Source organism: Halyomorpha halys, unplaced genomic scaffold, assembly GCF_000696795.3.
Source record: "Halyomorpha halys isolate HHAL.00 unplaced genomic scaffold, Hhal_1.1 Scaffold968.1, whole genome shotgun sequence".
Classification (NCBI taxonomy): Eukaryota; Metazoa; Arthropoda; class Insecta; order Hemiptera; family Pentatomidae; genus Halyomorpha; species Halyomorpha halys.
This window is the reverse complement of record NW_027114226.1, coordinates 507986-525463: the sequence shown is the minus strand read 5'-3', so window position 1 is coordinate 525463 and position 17478 is coordinate 507986. Positions and strand designations below refer to the sequence as shown.

The 17478-nt window shown below is 29.9% G+C and overlaps 2 protein-coding genes and 1 long non-coding RNA gene across 7 annotated transcripts in view; 2 read left to right on the top strand and 1 right to left on the bottom strand.

The window, feature by feature from the left end:
* The window catches only part of LOC106687478 (uncharacterized), a 47520-nt gene extending 37422 nt beyond the window's left edge, over window positions 1–10098 (top strand). For all 4 annotated transcript variants that reach the window (XM_014431390.3, XM_067051448.1, XM_014431388.3 and 1 more), the window contains 8 exons: window positions 122–261; window positions 1762–1888; window positions 3385–3522; window positions 5038–5199; window positions 5271–5352; window positions 5459–5672; window positions 6909–7012; window positions 8249–10098. In XM_014431390.3, coding sequence (XP_014286876.1) covers window positions 122–261; window positions 1762–1888; window positions 3385–3522; window positions 5038–5199; window positions 5271–5352; window positions 5459–5672; window positions 6909–7012; window positions 8249–9666 — 2385 coding nt within the window. In that variant the 3' untranslated portion in view covers window positions 9667–10098. The remainder of the gene's footprint in view (window positions 1–121; window positions 262–1761; window positions 1889–3384; window positions 3523–5037; window positions 5200–5270; window positions 5353–5458; window positions 5673–6908; window positions 7013–8248) is intronic.
* On the bottom strand, window positions 151–14533 carry LOC106687482 (uncharacterized). 2 transcript variants are annotated; one of them, XR_010844520.1, is made up of 5 exons: window positions 14340–14533; window positions 11440–11626; window positions 10327–10441; window positions 4068–4124; window positions 151–289 (listed from the first exon to the last, which is right to left on the bottom strand). It is a non-coding gene; the product is annotated as an uncharacterized lncRNA (long non-coding RNA). The 2 variants fall into 2 exon arrangements; XR_001344170.2 differs by lacking the exon at window positions 10327–10441.
* Window positions 14534–14881: 348 nt separating this feature from the next.
* Window positions 14882–17478, top strand: part of UQCR-C1 (Ubiquinol-cytochrome c reductase core protein 1) — a 10840-nt gene continuing 8243 nt past the window's right edge. The window contains exons 1-2 of the mRNA XM_014431396.3: window positions 14882–15026; window positions 16517–16744. Coding sequence (XP_014286882.1) covers window positions 14961–15026; window positions 16517–16744 — 294 coding nt within the window. The 5' untranslated portion in view covers window positions 14882–14960. The remainder of the gene's footprint in view (window positions 15027–16516; window positions 16745–17478) is intronic.

Sequence of the window (17478 nt, the reverse complement as noted above, 5' to 3'; positions counted from 1 at the left end):
TTTATTCTCTAAGGAGGTTATGTTTTGTTTGATCTTTTTCTAATGTCATTCAATTAACAAATTTGCTTTTTTATGATCATTTTATTCCTCTATAGGTTTTTTTTTTTTTTTTTTTTTACAGCTTGTAGAAATTGGTACCTTCTTGAAATTGACTTGGGAAGCTTTTAATGTTGAAGAAATAACACAGTATGAGATTGAAAGGATGCTCCTTATGCCAAAAGAATCCATTACGCTCGCTAATTTAATGACATCAATGCTTAGGTGTGAATTTATTGAATGTTTATTTTTCCTGTAAATTTATTTATTAACATTCATAAATGTGTTAAAAATACAATTAAATGTGCTGTCTGATAAAAATGATATCACAGTGACTTGTGAAGAAATTATTCATTAGTAGAATTCTATTTTCACTTATACATTAAAATGTTCCGATTATGTTGTACAACATATAGATCATTATGTATAATGTTAGTTATTACATAATAAAGAAGATTGAGAATGTTAACAAAATTAGCTCATCCCTTCATTTTTCATATCATGCGATTGATTAACAACAGCCTCTCGTTCTAAAATCCTGATTTCAACAGCACCAACAACCACAATAACAAATACCAGTGCTGGTTAGAGCAATTTCATTTAATTCTAATAAAGAAGTAAACAAACAAATATTATATATAAATTGGTGCGCTAACATTTACGTTATGTAGTAAGGGAACGTATTACAATAATAAAAAATTTGTAATCTGAGTTTTCAACAGAAATACTCCAAGTTCCCCGAGTCCAAATAACCAATTCTCAGAAAATAGTCTGTGTATGTATGTGTGAACAACCTAGCTTGTACAAAACTGAAATTATATATTAAAAAAATTGTGAAACTTATAAAATTTGATTACAGACAGACTCTGAAACAAAGTCGTTCCTTGATGTTAAGATTTTTAAAAACAAGGAAATTTTTGATCCTGAAGATATTTTTTTTTTTTTCATTTTTCCATGATTACTGAGCTTTCCTATCTTCAATAGTGAGGAAGCAAAATAAATAAAAATAACAAAGTACTTTTTCCTTCTTTCTATTAAGTATAATGAACCTTATGTTTGATTGGTCTATTTTCTGTTATGGACAAAAGACATTATCACTTAGATCACATGTCTCAAAACTGGTTTGGTTATATTTATTATTTCAGTTATCTTGTAAAATTTATAGTATAAGTAAATCATACAAAATAATAATCAGTTGTTTTTCTTAACTGACAAATTTGAAAACACTTTAACTGACTTACATAATTAAACCGAGTATTTTAACTGTAATTAATTTAATTGAGAATGTTGGTATGGTGAGCCAGCTTGATCTTGGCCCTCAGGATGTAATAAGGTGTAAATACGACCTTTAAATTAAAAAGATTGGAGACCCCTGACTTAGGATAACTTAATAATGACATCTTTAACTTTCTAGTGCATCTATAAACCTATAACACCAGCCAGGTGATAGCAAAGGTTGTGAATTTTTAAATATCTTGAAAAAGTTGGCAATTGGTCGAGAATTTTAATTACAAAATTGGTAGATGTCATGGTTAAATTAAAGTTATGAACTATTTTTATTGATCTTTTTTTTTGTAATTATTTTTTAAGTAATACATTTGGTTATCATCAGTATCTTTCATCTACTATTGTATCTTAGGTAATATTTGAAGAAGAATATTTAAAAATTAAGCCTTAACCTTTAGTTTAGTTGTAGTAATAACTAATTATTTATTCTATTGCCAGTCCACAGATACATAGAGCTCAGTTAGATGTAAAACCAGTAATGCCCTATGAAATTTGGACTTCAAGATTAAAGAAAAGAATAGATTCATGGTACAATATATTTTACTCTACGTGTGATGTCATTGAGGTAAGAAAACAAAAACTAAATCCGTATATTTAATTTATACATACCATCTTTTCAATTATTTAGGATATTGTTAATTTTATAACTCGATAGATATAGAAAATAAATTCAAACAAATCTAGAGAAAAATATTACAGTATGAAGCAAATATAAAACTCTCATTGTTGTTCAAAGTTTAATTTAATTTAATCTAATATGTTTTTGATCTCAACTGAAAGCTTTAATTATCTTGTGCTTTACGAAAATTTATTATGTCAGGCATTTTACATCTTAAATATATAAAAAAAAAGTTGAGAACAATACAGTTAGTTAATTCAAAATGAATAACTAATGAAGTCAGTTATTTGGTTTTCTCTTGCTGATCTTATTGTTTCCTCAGCGCTTTATTTATTTTGATTTAAAAATAAAAAAATTGAGGAAACCTTTTTATTCATGAAAGATTGAAAAAAATTGTATCTGAATCAAAAATCTTTACTCCCATTTTACATTTTAGATATCAAGGAACAAATTTGTTTGTCTCTTATCTGTGGGTCTGTAGTTATCTACGTATGTAGGCATAATCAATTGAACTGTTTGTTCAATAATCAAAATCTGATTTTGATTAAATGTTTGTGTACGTTGGTCCCGTTTCAATTTTTTAAGATTCTGTCTACTACTTTCATTTACATATATACAAACCTATTTCCGTTGCCACATCTATATTTTGAATATCTGATTTGGTTCAAATATGGAGGAAGCTGAAGATTTATATAAAATGGGTTTATTATCAATTTCTTCAGATTCCATCAACTACTTTCAAATGCACAAATATATTTTCTTTGACTCACCTATATTTCAAAAATGGCTCCTCCAATTTGAGTTAAAGTTAGAGGGATTTTCAGAAAAGTAAATAAGGATATGTCTACTTGATGTTTAATGTCTTATTTTGTTATATTTCTTAATCATTATAATATTTAAAAAACATATTTAATAAGTATCCATAATAGGGAGAGGGGTTGGTAAGTGAATAAGGCTCTATGCTACTAACTTCCGTGCCTGGGTTCGAATCTGCCTATGGCAGAAATTATTTATTCTGTTACTGTAGCGGTGAGTCAACTCTTTGGGTTCAGGAGTTGCAATGTCTTTGCATGTAAAAAAACTTTTAATTTTTACCAATATAAGGTTAAATTAATATTGCATTATTATTATTATTTTTTTTTTTTTACTCTCTGAAAAAAATTTTTCTATTGAAAAATGTAAGATTGGATTGGTTACCTTCTTTCACCCAAAAGTGGTGTGAGCTAGTGATTTATTTTAATTTTTTGTGGTGTCAATATCTTCCACTTTCATAATTATACATTTTCGATTTTTTTCCTCAAATTTATAAAGTATTTTTTATATTGTTAATTTAAATGTTAAAAATTATATATATGGTACTAAAATTAATTGTGGAGAAACTACTCCAATGAAGTTTCTATTAATTATATAACATTGTTTTTTAAAGTTTTTTCTCGTTTTAGACATTCACTAATTGTGGAATTGAACCCCTTTTTTGGTACACAATGGGCCCTGTCAACCCCCTGGTGGATAAGAACTTTCATGAACTTTCTTTCTACAAAAGAGTTTGGTTATTAAAATCTCTGTGTAACAATTTGATGGTAAGGTTTAATCCAATTTTATAGTTATCTAAGACGTATAGGACTTAAGTAAACATTATTTTGATTTAAATATTGTTCAATGTGTTGGGTTCTAACATCAATATGCTTCCACATTTCTCTAAGGCTAAGGTCAAAGGGTATTTTAAATTTTAATAGCATATTTAACCAGAATCTTGTAGAAACGTGTAGTACTTCGTCAATAATACAATATCTAAGTAAAATAACAGGATTAAAGAAATAAAATATAAATTTATATAATCCAAAAGGAGTAAAGAAATATGAATATTTTAATTTAATAATTATTTAAAATTAAAGTTAGGAGAAAAAAAAAAAGAGAGAGAAAGAAAATAAATACAATTAATGAAGTATGTTAAATAGAATAAATTGAATAGAATGCTATAGGAATGAAACAAATTTATAGAAGACAAAAGGAGTAATTAATAGATATGACAAATATAACATGTGGTGAGCATAACTTAATAATGTGGCTAGTAGAGAAGGAGTGTAAAAAGTAAGATGAGAAAAAAAAATAAAAAAGAACTTGCTTGGTTGGTCAAGATCTTGAAGCCAAGTCCAATGAGTTGCACATCGGTGGCTAATTTCTGAGTTAAAAAAATATGTAGGATTAGATGATGGGTCTAAATAATTATCAGTGACAAAATAATTATAAAATAAATGTATTTCTAATCTTATCCATTATGATTGTTATCTTGTTTTTGGTTCTTAGCCCTGATGAAGGTTTGAAAAGTAACAAATACTTAAAAAAATATTTTTGAAGTTTACAAGGTTTATTGGACCCTAAACATTGCTGGGCCCTTGGGCTTTGTTTCTCAGTCTATCACTATGTACTCAAGGGAACTGGTGTTCTAGTGAACATCAATTGCCCAATAAAAAATATTTTCTGGTCCTACAGAAAAAAAAAAAAGTAGAGGAAAAATGTGATGGGTTCCTACATCTTCTCCTAGACACATTAAAACTGGATGATATAATGTTGTTTTGAATTTTATGATATTGGTTTAGGGATTTGCAGTTAATTTTAAGGTGCAATTGGTATCCCACATTTTGAACAAGAAATCATTGAGAGGTACGAGAGGGAAGTGTACAAGTGATAGAATCCTTATGGTATTTCTTCAGTAATACTAAGAACTGTGTTGAGTGCTATCATTCTTATACAAAGGCAACCCATAAGTATCCCTTAAAAGAGCAAGTCCAATGATTTTTTTGTACTAATTTAGTGAGTAGCATTCATTAAGAAAGATCAACTAATCATCATTCATTACGCTCTTAATTATGATTTTCAAAACTGGGTTCCTGCTTCTTATTATGTAATATATAATATTTAAGTAGCATAATAAATCCTGTTCCAGTTCTATGTTCTTTAGAAAAAATGGGCATAGAATCTCAAATTCTAAATAATATTTGTTTCTACAGTAATTATATATTATATTAATGAACACTATAATTAACCTAGACTTATATTTACTAATCTTTCTTATATTATTTTTCCCCTTTCAGCACATTGACAAAATTATTCAAGGAATCATATTAGACCCAAGTGTTACTAATGACATCAAACCTATAAAAATTTGCACTGATAAGAAAGGAGTAAGCTATTTCCGTATACCATTTTTTCGGGAAGTTCGCATTTACAAACAATCAAGGTTACCAGAAACAGTCGTAAGTTATTTTTATATTATGGAAGAACATATTTTATGTGCTATTTATGTTCCTACTCATTGTTTGTTCAGTTTCAGGATTCAAGTGATGTAGAAAGCACAATTACCAATATCCTAGATTCTACTACATTAAGTTCCACCAATGAAACCAATGGTACCTTTCATCTTGATGTATATGCATTTACTAAGATTAATGCTCTTTAATAATTATGTAACCATCCAGTATATCATATTTTTTATCTTCTATCACTTATCTTTAGATAATGAACTAGAAATTTTACCAAATGAAGGAGATTGTTCGTTGATTGCTGATAGCATAGAAAGTTTAGCAGCATATATAGACAGTTGTAAGAAACAAAATAAACTTTTTCTCGCACGAAACCTTTCAAAGCAATTGAGGATAGTTAAAAAAGAAAGGCGGACGACTGATGGCCTAGTTGCTCTTTATAACCAGTGGCATGATTACCAAAATCGGTGAGATAATATTCGTTACCTACCCTCTAAATTTATAAAATTTGAAGCTAGATAAAATCTTACTTGTTCTTCATATGGTTAGATATGAGTATCTATGATCAAATTTGATCTTTATTTTTACAGGCTACACTTATTGTTCTTGACTTGTTAGACTTGTTCTTCATATGGTTTGATGTGAATATCTATGATCAAATTTGATCTTTATTTTTATAGGCTGGACTTATATCTTACTCTTTTTGTGACTATTTTATAAAGCGAATTTGATAATTCAAAACTGATGGGCCAGTAACTTCTGAGAATCATGAATTTTCTCATTATTACCTAGAGGCTTGACAACTAATCAATGATATCTACCAACTGTCCTGATCTAGTGTTGCCTCTATCCACCTATCCTTTCCAAAAAGGATCTCATGATGTCATCAACTCCTCTGCTTGGATCTTCCTTTACTGCTGTTGTAATGGGTCAGCTCTTAAAGGTCTCTTTAAGATAATAGTCCCTACCTCCTAGCCAAAAGTTAAGTCTTGATTAGTTTGAATAACCCATGATCTGTCCTAAGATACCATTAATTTGCTTGCAATATTTATCTTCTTTTAAGAAGAAATTATTTTGTTATTACTACTTAACAAATAAAATAACTTTCTTTCAAAATAGTTATATATTCAACAAATAATTACAAATATATTAAAAACATAACTGCTGTTAATACCTTACTCTATGTATGTTAAGTAAACCATTTTGCTAACATCATGCCCCCCCCTCCCTCCATTTCAATCCCCCAAAGGAAATTGTTCCTCTTTTACTTATACCCCTAGCACACTACAAGTTCTTTTGTACAAGTATGTTAGAAAGTAAATAAAATTTATTTGAATTTTATATTTTTTGATGTGTTAAGACAAAATTACAAGTTAACATTGGTATGGCCTACAATTTTCACCTCTCTTGTACGCTACTCTGCTGTGAAATATTAGAATCGTTGTTATTATGCATCAATAAATGAACTTATTTCTTACAAATTTAAATTTGATTACTTTTTATATTTTTAATCAATATCTTTATTCTATAAGAAAGATAAAACTTTAAGTGATGGTATATTACTTGGCTATATATTAGATTTTTCTTTCATTAATTATAGTGATTAGTATTAATATCTGTAATATAAGATCTTAATGTTGGTATCTTAATGTAATTTTGTATTACTTATCATTAGTTAACATCTTTTTTTTTTTTTTTTTTAGATCTCAAGAATATTTTACCAATATGTTAAATCTTTGGTTAGCTTTTGAAAAACCACCACGAGCATTAGCAGCAGTAAATGAAGATGTGACTGAAGAAGTGTTAGGTAATAAGATCTTATTATTATTAGTTTTCCTTTTATTATAAAATTCAGTAACATTTTTGGTTAAAAATTTAAAACCAACTCATTCTATTTAGAAAATTATAAGTACTGGTTAACCATTAGTTAAACAATATTATTGAGAATTGATGTGCACTGTATATCTGATTTTATATTAGAGATCTGAGCCATTTATAGCATTTTATCCTATAATTTTTTCATTATGGGTGGTGGAAAAATTGTTTCATAGAGTGCTTATAAAGCTGTATAATCCTGTCAATGAAAAAATAAAATATAAAAACAGTCCTCAAAGCATTAACCATTCAACTTTTTTTTGTTTTTTTAAATTTTCAAATTTATGGATTTTATGATCCTTTGAGTCCAAAATCATTTATAAAATAAAGAATTTCATATTCATGTGTGATACAAACTTAAAAGTTTGCTGCTAATCACATTATTTATATATTTGATGCATTAGCCAGAATATGATTACTCCATTTAATTTGTGACTGTAATACTGACTCTAAACTTTGCTGAATGATTGACCGACATAATATGTGTGAATTCGTAAAGACAATAGGCCTGTGTTCACAGTGCATGAGAGGGCACGATAAGTTTTAACAGGCCATGGTACACTCCTTAAAAACTAATCCAGACAAACAAAGTGTATTATTTTAATATTTTTATTATAAACTAAATTATTAAATTTATTAGTAGAATACGTTAATATTTTTGAAATACAATGGTTAAATATGAAGTGAAGTAGATGGTGTTGTTGAGAGAAAGCTTTGTTGATAGATAGATGATATCTGTCTCAAAAGAATAAAATTCCTGGAGCAAATAGCTAAATACCTAAAAGAAGATTGTTTCATTGTTTATCCTGATGAAATTTACTTGTATTCGATGTTTACAAAAAAGGAGGAATGCTCTACAAGCTCCCTTCCCCTCCTGCCAAATTAATTTTCTGTAGATTCTTTTTTAAATAGTTCTAAGTATGAATCTTTTTCTTTCTTTTGTGTTTAATTTAATGAAGTTTTATTAAATGGATCTGTTCTGTTACTGATTTCTTTGGTTTTATATCACTAACTTTTTTTTTTTTTTCTTATCGGTGGCACAAAGAGAAGCTAATTCTGCAAGAGCTGTTTCTATGTCCTTGTGAATGTAGCATTACAAGGCTGTTTAACTAACAACTTTTATTTATTATTTTTTCATTTTTAGTTAATTTGAATTTCTGTATTTCAGGGAAAAGAAAAACCAAACAGAATTTTGACTTTGCAAGCCTCCGATCAACTGATTCTGAAGACAGGTCAGAAGATAATGAAAGTAGTGATGTTTCTGATTGGGAAAATGACTATATGAAAAAAAATAAAAAGAAGATGGAATCTAAAAAGAAATCCAAATGGTCAATCAGTGATACAAGAAGTGAAAGTTCTGACATTTCGAAACATGATGATAATACAATAGCAATTCATGAAGTCAGTATTAAACAAGAAGTAATGGAAGATATAAAACCAGATCTCACATCAAATGGTAGTGCTTCTTATCAATCTGCAGATTTCGATAATACAGTTGATATAAAACCTGAAATTGTTCCTTTTCAATTGGAACCAATGGTAAACACCACTTCAAATAATGCAGTAAATTTAGAAAATTTGCCTGTACCTAATTCTTTACCCCCTGTGCCTCCTGGATATATGATTGTTCCTATCAATTCCAATAATGTTCCCATAAATATTAAGAAAGAAAAAGATGATGTAATATATATAAGTTCAGATGAAGAGAATGAAGAGAAGTCTTCTAAAAAAACTTCAAACCCAGTCAATAATGGAATTCCGCAAAAGGTAACCTCAGCAGTACCTCTTCCTGTCATAACGCCTTCTCCGCAGCAGCCTCCAACAGGGATCAGAAAGAGACATCCTAAAACTCCCCTCCCTCCTCCTATACCTGTTGACTCAGCTGCTGACCCAATAATAATGAGTTCTGTCCCCTCTATGCCCCAGCCCATTCCTGCTGCTCCTGTACCCCTTCCAATACCTACCCCTCAGAATATTTCTCCTAAGCGGGTATTAGGAAAGTCGCCGGGTAAAGCACCAGTCCCTAGACCAATTCCTATACCTGCCCCTCCTGCTCGGCAGTTCCCTTTGCCTATTCCTGAACCAGCCATGCCTCAACCAATAGTTGAACCTCCCATGCCTGTACCCTTTGGAGTACCTGCAGCCCAGGCCTGGAGTGCACCTAAAGCTACTGCTACTGTAAGTTCTCCTAAAGCCAGAGGAAGTTATTCTCCAAGATTGAGGAGTCCCTTAAATACCATCCCTAGAACTCCGTCTCCACGAGCTGCACCACCTCCTCGAATGAGTGTAATTTCACCTCGAGGGACTGCAATATCTCCTCGAGGTGCTCCTTCACCTAAAACTGTAGTATCTCCCGTACGTCCTAACAAAGCTCCAGTAAGAAATCTTTTTCCTCAAGTACCAACTGTTGAAGGAGTTTTAGAAATAGGACAAAAACCTGATGGTTCCTATGGATACCATGTCCGTCTTCCAGATGGAGGAATAATAAATATGTCTAGAGTAGAAATAGAAGATATCAGAAGGAAGAATAATGGTGTTCTTCCTGTTAAGATAGAGGTACCTCTGTCTAAAAATAAGAAATTCTAAATAGTGTACATATATATAGTTTTTTAATACTGAAAATAATACAGCTCTTCATAATTGTGTTATGATGCTGAATTTTGTAAATTATTTTTTATACTGTAAATAAATGTACATTTCATAAATAATAATGAGACTATGAAGTCCATCGTTTTTATGTATATATGTACTTAATATATATATTTTTTAATAGTTTAAGCATGAGTGTAATACCTGTTAACATTTTCTCAAGGATTTCTTATCATTACTTACGTATTGAGGATCATGACATTGGTCAAAAATAAATGATTCATTTTCTGAACTTGTTATCCATAAGAGTGATAGTCCTATGATAGGTTATTTTTTGAACTAAGTTATCAGTTAAAAAGAAATATTGCTGTTTTTCCCCTCAAACTTATATAAAAATTAAATTGTTAAATATTTCAGCAGCCCTCTAGAGCATATTGTGTTATTTTATGGTCTATTTCACTTTCTTTTGTGTAATCTTTCCTTAATTAGGATTAAAATTTTTCTCTCCTTTTTTTTGTTCTTGTTCCTTCGTGGATGGGGTAGCCCTCCTAGGGCACACCCAGCCTCTATGAAGTGGGGAAAATAACAAAATTGAGCATGTTCTTGGCAAAAATATTTTCTTGTAAAACATTTACTACTTAGAGAGTACTTGCTTACCAAGTACTGAACCCTTCAAGGGTTGGGGTGCCACTGGGTTTTTTTTTTCCTTCTCTCTAATTATCACATCTACTTTGCAACTTATTTCTTTCTTCTTCAGTTATTGAAATGGCACCTGAATATGATTTTAGAATGAAACTTAATGGAGGAGCAAAATTCTTATTTCATCCAACTAAAATAATGCTTTATAACTGGTGTGTGTTAATGACTTGGCATATGGTCTGTTTGGTTGTGGATGTATTTTTAAGAGTGTTCTAAACAATGATAATTATGTTTTTCATTTGTAAAAACTTAACCCCTTTAAATCAAAAGTATGTTGCATTTTTATTTATTGTATCAAATAATCAAAATTTCTTTTATTTTATGTCTATATCAACCCATAAACCGCAATAGCATGCTATAATAAGAGCCCAATTCCCAATGAGTATTATAAACACGATTTGGTTTTACCTTGCTTTAATTTTCTATCAAATGTTTATTTTTAAAAATGCTTGATTTTCAAGCTAAAAGAAAAAAATCAAATCATGTTTATGCCACTTTTTGGGAATTTGGCCTTGACTGCAATGTGCTCTTGGGGGTTTGGTTTTGATCCTAGAAAAAAGTCTTTCTGACTTAAAATGTAGAAAATTTTCTCGAGAAATAAATAGTTTTCGAGATTTAGGTGAAAAAGTACAAGAAAAAATCGCCTAAATTTTGATAAATACTGGAGAAAAAAAAAAAAAAGGTTCCCAGAATAATATCCATAAAGAAATCTTTGATTCATGTTCAGAAACCTAAGAAACTTGCTTAGACTCTTAACCTCCGCTTTAGTCAGAAGTTTGCAGACCACTAAGCTGAATGGAACTGTTCCCCCACCATGTCTGATATGGGGCTAATATTAGGAAAATATTAGAAAAAAAGGTTTATTTTGTGTCACTTTTACTGTACATTACCCAAAAAACAGGAATGATAATTAATAAACTACCAGTTAGGAACCACTGCTCTAGACTAGAACAAATGTTCAGTGGTTAGGTAGGTGCTTTATGATTTATTCACTTTCCTCTCTTAAAAATCAACATTTTATTTTAATACTCATAATTATCTTGCTTGTTAATTAATAAATAAGACATTTACCTGGCAAAATAATGTTGTTTTTTTTTAACTTAAATATTCTTTTTCTGGGAAGGGCAGACAAGGGCTCAGTGGAGGTCTAAACCCTCTGATGATACTTCTTATGTTGGCACCATATACACATCTTATGCATCACAGTTCAATCCTAGTAAGGCCTAGCAGGCTAGCCCTGTACTACACCATGTGGTACCTAACAAGAACATAATCATTCTCAAAATTAAACATCCTAAATCTATTAAAATTAAATAAATTAGTTTCATTGGCATAGATACATCTAGCACTGACCCATTGCTGCAGTAACCTAACTAGGGGAAAGTTCAATGAGGGTGGGGAAAAAATTGTTCTAATAGCAACCCAGTAATTGTTTCATGATCTGACCAATATAAAGAGTGACTCCTAGTCTTTTTATCACTGTGATTTAATTATTCACTGAGTTTCTGCTCAAAAGCTTGATAAGAATGTCTGGTTGACTCCCTAGTTGTCAAGTCGGAGTGCCATTGTGGATATTTTTGTTGTAAATCACTTTAAAAAAAGAAAAGTCCTTGGAAAGAGCAAATTTTAAGATAGATTGGACGATATTGATTACGAGAGGACTTCCACATCTGAGAAAATACATTTACTGTTGGCATACCATAAAAGAGCAATGGTCTTTCGTTTGTTTTAGAATGGTATAGGTTCAATACCAATCTGTGTCGTCAATATTTATTGCCTGATGGTTTCCTAGAATGAAACCTGGCATTCCTACTCTGATAGACCAGAGTTGTCCAACATACAAAGCCTAAAGGGCCAAAATAAAAAACGAACGAGGTTGCGGGCCATAAAATAGTTCAAAATTTTTAACTAGTTAGTGTGTGAGGTAAAGTTATTAATAAAACCAAAAATAATAATATTTCATAATATTGGCCAAGTTCTTGTTATATACATAAATAAGGGTAATACAAAGAAAAATATTGTTATCATTTATGAATCGATACAAAAATTGCAATGACAATCCAAAAAATAAACTTTGTGGTCGACTAGCTGCGTCCACCAATGCACGAATTTTGTCCTGTTGCAGCCCACCTCATGAGGTGATGTAAAGACAAATCAGAAAGTATATTTCCGTTTTGCTTTTTTAATCCATCGTTGAAAACACACTTTTACATAGGTTTGTACTTCCGAACAATGGCATTTTTAGTCCTAAATTCCGTAAGTTGGGCCGTCAACATGAGAACTATAACTCACTAGATTATTTTAACTAGCTAATAAATCAGCATATTTGGTTTAAGTTTGTTTATATTGAATTATACAATTTCTTTCAAAACGAAGGTGATTCAAAGAAATTTTTTTTTGTTTAATAAGCACTCGCGGGCCATAAGTTGGACAACCTTGTGATGGCCTGTGCCTACATCCTGAGTCGGATCCTGATGCGATTGTCCAAGTCTCAACTTCGCCACGCTGTAGTGGAATTAAATGAATGACTTATGGATTATAGTTTCGGAGAAATCCTGGACTCCAATTTTCTCTCGAGAGGTAATCCATACCTCGCGAACCTTCCAGTAGCTCGTCGTTTAACCATAGATAGTGCCGCTATAATGTATCCCCCAGGGCTCCGCAATCCATGACTGTCTACGTAATGTTTAACAGTTAGTAATAAATATTTCGTTTTAGTCCAAATTTGAGACTTCATGATATTCGAATATTTTTCTGAAAAATTTGGTGCGCGTATCACACAACTTCCACTTACCACTCTCCTTTAAGATGAAATTAATCATTTTGAGAGAGATAGTTGACCATATGAAGCAGATTATAGGAAGTTAGTCCGGGTGGTGGTCAATAAAGGTACCAAAATAGTAGAAAAAACTATTTTGGTCCCTTTTTAACTGTCATCTGGACTCTCTTCCTTCAATCGAAATTAATCTTTGTTCGTTTCAATACAGCAATTTCTTCACAATTCAGGACGACACTGCGACACTTCTTAATATGAGTCATTTCTTTCCAAAATTCTATGTTTTGAACTATCTTTGGGACTGTTTTGGAAATCAGCGATTCAAATTTCATCGTGAGAGTAAAATCTGACTAGTGTTATAAAACAATGGAAAAACGAAAAAAAAAAATCGTCTTCTTTAATTAGCGATCAAAATCTTTTAGTTAACAATGAAGATTTTGTTTTTTGTTTTTTTACAAATAAACAATATTAAAAGTACTTTAGAGGAAGTTTTTTTTTTTTTTTTCAAAAACTACATTTAAATCCAGTCAAACTATTTCTTTGAGGATAAGATCTATCTGATGTAAAATATCTCTTAATTGTGGATTGTTATGACAAGTTTATTAAAATCGATAGAGCCGTTTTAGAGTAAATGCGACATGAAGTGTCATATTCGGTAATTCGATTTTACTGAAAAAGTTGCTGTAACATCTCAAGCTTATAACCTTACAATAACTTATAACATACCTTAAATAATTTTCGAATAATTTGAGTTTCTGTTCATGTAAAAACACTGATCTTTTTGCCAGACTTAATAATTGAGTTCCGTTGACGACTCAGATTCGTATTATATTACTATTACAATACTGCCCCTTACTATTTATTTTATATATAGATAAATGGAAGTATAAACCTACTCACTCATACGTTTGATAAAAAAGAAAAAAAAAGGATAAGAAAAATCTATAATCTTTGAAGACGAGTTAAATTTTCAATTGTTTAGTACATAAACACAAAATTAAACACTATTATGGTCTCAGTACTGAGATAATTAAATTTGATTGATGAAGAAATGCAAAAATGTGTTAGTAAACTAAAACTAACAACCTATTCAATATATTGGATGACGTGATAAAGACCACCTTGTTTAATTAGTAAGTATAAAGTTACTAGTAAATTAAATTTTATTAGTATATGAATAATCTAAAACACGTACAATTCAGTGATGTGACAGCCGAGCACGTTGGGGCGTGAATCCCAAAGTGCCCGATTCGAATCCTCCTGAACCAAATATTTATGTTTTTGTGGTCTCGAAAAATGAATCTTCGACATTCTCACTCTGGTACATTATACTACGTAAATTTATACGCTTATATTGTGCCCTGATGTCAGGTAATAGCCTTAGTAACGGGTGATATTTAATTTTTTATTTATTAGTTATTCTTGTCATAAGGAATAAAAAGAAAAAAAATAAGCATGTTTTTAAAGTTTATTACCTCTTTGGTAAAAGAATCTTGAACATTTCTAAATCTGATAGAAAATATATTACTTTTCATTTTAATTTCATTAGCAATAATTTCCATTGCTTAAAAAGTTGTTTTCAATCCTTTTATTACATCTAATAAGGTTTGTATATTTTATTACAACTGATTTAAACTATCTTTATACACCTAAACAAAAAATTTAGGGAGGCAACAATTTATAATAAAAAAATTTAATGTTTTGGTAAAAATATAAATTTAATCATTTTATAAATTTTTTATTCTCCCGACACAAGAACCAGGGTTATGTGCTTCTGCCAACAGCTGATAGATCTTTTCAACTTCCATTGCTGAAAATGGCCAGCCGATTGTTACTTGGGTCTGTAATAAGGAATTTTTCCGGACCGCGGGGGCTCACAAAGGTTAGTATCTACACAATATAGCAGTACTCAATTTTTATCTTGTATCGTATTTTTAATCCCAACAAACTATTTTTGTGACTAAGTAAAACGCCGCTTTAGTGGTATTGTAATTAGGTGGTGTTCCACTGTATGTAGTTTATTATGGTTTAATTGCAGAATTAGCTGAAAGAACAATTTAAGTAAAATTTTTAATGTTCTGCGATTTTACCTCTAACTGCATGTTATCTGTCTTGCATTTTTTTCACACCTATAATATTTGTGGAGCCAGTTAAAAAAAAACATTAGCCAGTTTCTATTTCTCTTTTCGATTTAAACAAGTTGTTCATTAAATCATGGTTTCCTGTTCATTAGAAATTTTTGTTTCTATTCCTGTTTTATTAAGTTTATTCAGCATAAGGTTAATGATTTCGGGCTGTCATATTTTGCTGCTTCATTTGATTTTTCTGTTAATCCAAACTTCCAATGGCTTCCTTGTTCTCTTTCATTTATACATTAACTGATGAGACTTTTTCTAGATACATCATTTGTGTTTATTTGGTACATAACAACTTATCATAAACCCTATCCTTGATTGCTTGTCCATCTCTCTTTTTTTTTTTTATATTGATATTTTTTTAGAACAATATTGTTATTTACTGCTCTATTGGAAGAGAGGGAAAGGTTATATTAAGAATTTTCAAAATATTAAAATTCAGCATATAACAAAAATTCTGGTCATCTTTTAGATTACTGTGATTTCATATCACTTTGTTATCAATAATAATATTTTAATTATATCAGTATCTCAACCCTAATTTTTTTTCTGTGGTTTTTATGACAAACTATTAGTAATTCTAGTTACAGTATATATATATTTATATAGATATACATTTACGTTAAATTTTTTATTTTTAATCTAAGAGCTTCCTCTCACTTGGTCATTATTATGAGTTACTACATATTTCATCAATATATTGATCACTTGAAGGTGTATATTGCATTTACAAGTTTGATACATTATATACACTACATTCTTTAATATTGACTAAGGGGGTTTTGGAATTCAATGTGTTAAGAACGATTATTTTCAATAATGTTTTAAAAGTTCAATAAAAGCAAGTTGTAATATTTTTTTATTTGTAATTTTGATTAAATAAATTAAAAATCTTCATTGTATACATATTAACTAAACTTGCTTTTCATAAATTCTGCACCTCATTAAAACAATTCTAGAAAATTTGATCCTTCAATCTTTTCATTCTTCATTTTTATCAACTAAAGGGTTATCTTATCATTTAAAAAATATAATAAATTGTATTAGTTAATTTTTACTCACAATTGTTAGAGTTAAGTGCATTTTGTGAGGAAGTTGAGAATAGGAGCTCGCTTCTGATTCTTTACCATTATTGTACAATAAAAGTCCAATTTTCACAAAAGATTCTTTGAAATTTACTTTTACTCTTAAATATGTTCCCAATTACCTTGATCAAAACTTGAAAATATTATTGCAGGTGCCTAAAAGATGGCGATCTACACCTGCTGCTGCTCAAGATTGTCAAGATATGCTTGTGAATTGTCCTCCTACAAGAACTTCAAATTTAGATAATGGATTGAGAGTGGCCACCGAGGACACTGGTGCACCAACTGCCACCATTGGCTTGTGGATAGATGCTGGGTCTCGCTTTGAAAATGAATGTAATAATGGTGTTGCTCATTTCCTTGAGCACATGGCTTTCAAGGTGAGTTTGTTATTATTGTGTATACTTAAATCTTAAATTGTATTTCGAGGGTTTAGAGACTTACTAACGTTGCTGCTACTTATGAATGTATTGAAATTGGAAAGATGTGTCTTTTGTTATAAATTTGTGTCAATAACTATTATTTTTATTAAGCTAGATAGATATTGCTAAAACTTCAAATAAATCATTTGTAGAATTACGTCCTTCTGAAATTAAGGTCATCTTCCAATATGTAGTTACACGGAAGAATGGAAAAAATTAAAAAATGTAGTTACCTTCCTTTGTATCTTAGCCCTGGATTTATTATTAAATGTTAATTGAATCGAATTATTCCTTAAACTCATTGTAGATTCTATTCTAGTTGTTTAGTTTGGAAATTACTGATCTTAAAATATTCGTAGGTCATAATTATTGTCATAAATGTAAATATTAATTAGTTTTAAATAATACTATGAATTTACTGGTTGATATAATCCAATAATTAAAATAAAAAATATATTCTTCTGTACTCTTATTTTTGAAATAAATTTGAAGTGTGGTTGAATTGTTTAGATCATTTACTGTATTTGTATCATGTGCTAGAATAACTGATAATAGTACTACTACTAGAATAAGGATAACTGATAATAGTACTACTAACAGAATAAGAATAACTGATAATAGTACTAATACTAGAATAAGAATTACTGATAATAGTACTACTACTAGAATAAGAATAACTGATAATAGTACTA